Source organism: Leishmania mexicana, chromosome 7, assembly GCF_000234665.1.
Source record: "Leishmania mexicana MHOM/GT/2001/U1103 complete genome, chromosome 7".
NCBI classification, from domain to species: Eukaryota; Euglenozoa; class Kinetoplastea; order Trypanosomatida; family Trypanosomatidae; genus Leishmania; species Leishmania mexicana.
The window spans coordinates 402,515-404,059 of NC_018311.1; the positions used below are offsets into that span (position 1 = coordinate 402,515).

At 60.4% G+C, this 1,545-nt stretch overlaps 1 protein-coding gene across 1 annotated transcript; it reads left to right on the forward strand.

Annotated features, from left to right (window-relative positions):
• Window positions 1-229: 229 nt before the first annotated feature.
• On the forward strand, window positions 230-778 carry LMXM_07_0850 (putative ubiquitin carrier protein; the record flags this gene model as incomplete). Its single annotated transcript, XM_003872187.1, has 1 exon — window positions 230-778. The coding sequence occupies one exon, from the start codon at window positions 230-232 to the stop codon at window positions 776-778; it is 549 nt and encodes a 182-aa protein (XP_003872236.1).
• Between the last annotated feature and the right edge of the window lie 767 nt (window positions 779-1,545).

Below are 1,545 nucleotides of genomic sequence, written 5' to 3' on the forward strand. Positions count from 1 at the left end.
TTCCATCTCTCGCCATTATCTTATGCGAATCGAGATCCGCTTACCGCCTTGGCCTCTCTCTCTCGCTTCTCTCCTTCGCTTGTGCATGCGCCGGGGCCCACGTGCGCCTCTCTTCCACCCGGATGATGTGACATCATCCACGTCGAAAGGAAAAATACAAGTCAGGGGACCGACTCTCCCCTGTGCCGTACACACATACACACACGCACACGCACGCACGCACGATAATATGCCCAATCCACTTGTGCGGCTCGGTAAGGAGCTGAAGGAGGCGACGGAACACCCCGACCCGGACATTCATCTGGAGCTGTATGACCCCTCCAAGGGCAGCGACGCCAGCCGCAGTAGCCAGGGCGCTGGGTCGCAGCCCCCGCAGCGGCAGCCCGGGCTTTACACATGGCTGGCCATTCTCAAAGGTCCACCCGATACGCCGTTCGAGGGCGGCAGCTATCGACTGGTGTTGAGCATCCCGCACGAGTATCCGCTGGTGCCCCCGAAGGCTGCCTTTATTACGAAGGTGTTCCACCCCAACGTCGAGTTCCACACGGGCAACGTCTGCCTTGACATCCTCAAGAAGCGGTGGTCGCCGGTGTGGACGCTGAGCTCCGTGTGCCGCGCGATTCTTAATCTGCTGGCGGAGCCAGAGTCGGATAGCCCGTTCAACTGCGATGCCGGAAACCTTCTGCGCGCTGGCGACATGGAGGGTTACGCGAGTCTGGTGCGGTACTACGCCATCACCGACGCGGGAGCGCCGCCGTTTGTGGAGGAGGAGGAATGACCGCTGGAGAGGAACCAAAACGATGGCAGTGGGGGGTGGGGGTGGGCGACTGCGGTTCAGGGAAGCATGACGCGAGGAGTTGAACAGCGAGACTGAGCGGCCGGCGCTCTTGTTGTGCTCGCTTAAGCTTTTTTTTGCTGCTGTGGCTGTGGCTGCCTTATCTCCCCGTCGCCTCCCGCTCCCTCTCATAGGGCGGGCTCTCACGGATGTGCTGTCTTATGCGACGCATGTGTGCTTGTAGGATTGCATGCTCTCTTCACTTCAATGTGCGCCCTCCCCCCTCTTTTTTCGCGGCTATAGGAGGAGGGTGTTTCCGTTGGGGAGGGGGGTGGGAGGGAGGACCGGTGGAATGGTGGTGCGGTGTGTGGTGTGTGAGGGGTGTCTGAGGTGGTTAAGGCGGGTCTTGTCCCTCTGCTGCTGTGGCGAGGTGTGCGTCCTTGTGCGGCCTCCTTGCCGCCGACCCTCTTACCCTGAGACACGCACACACGCGCACACATGCGCAGCGCCGCCTTCGCTGTTGCTTCGTTTCTTTTTTCGTTTTTTTTTCTTTCTCTGGCACTGCACAGATGCCGTCAACGCGCACACATGAAAGGCTGCACCGCCCGCAGAAGCTATCGCCAAGAAGAAAGAGAGAGAGCCGTCGAACACATGAGGCCTCCCCCCCCGCAGCGGGGAGGGGAGGCCTTGTATGGAGAATGTACCTTGCTTGCACCTTTCCCGGTTCTTCGACAGTTACCGTCGTCAGCAAGCCGTGCTCGTGCTCGTCG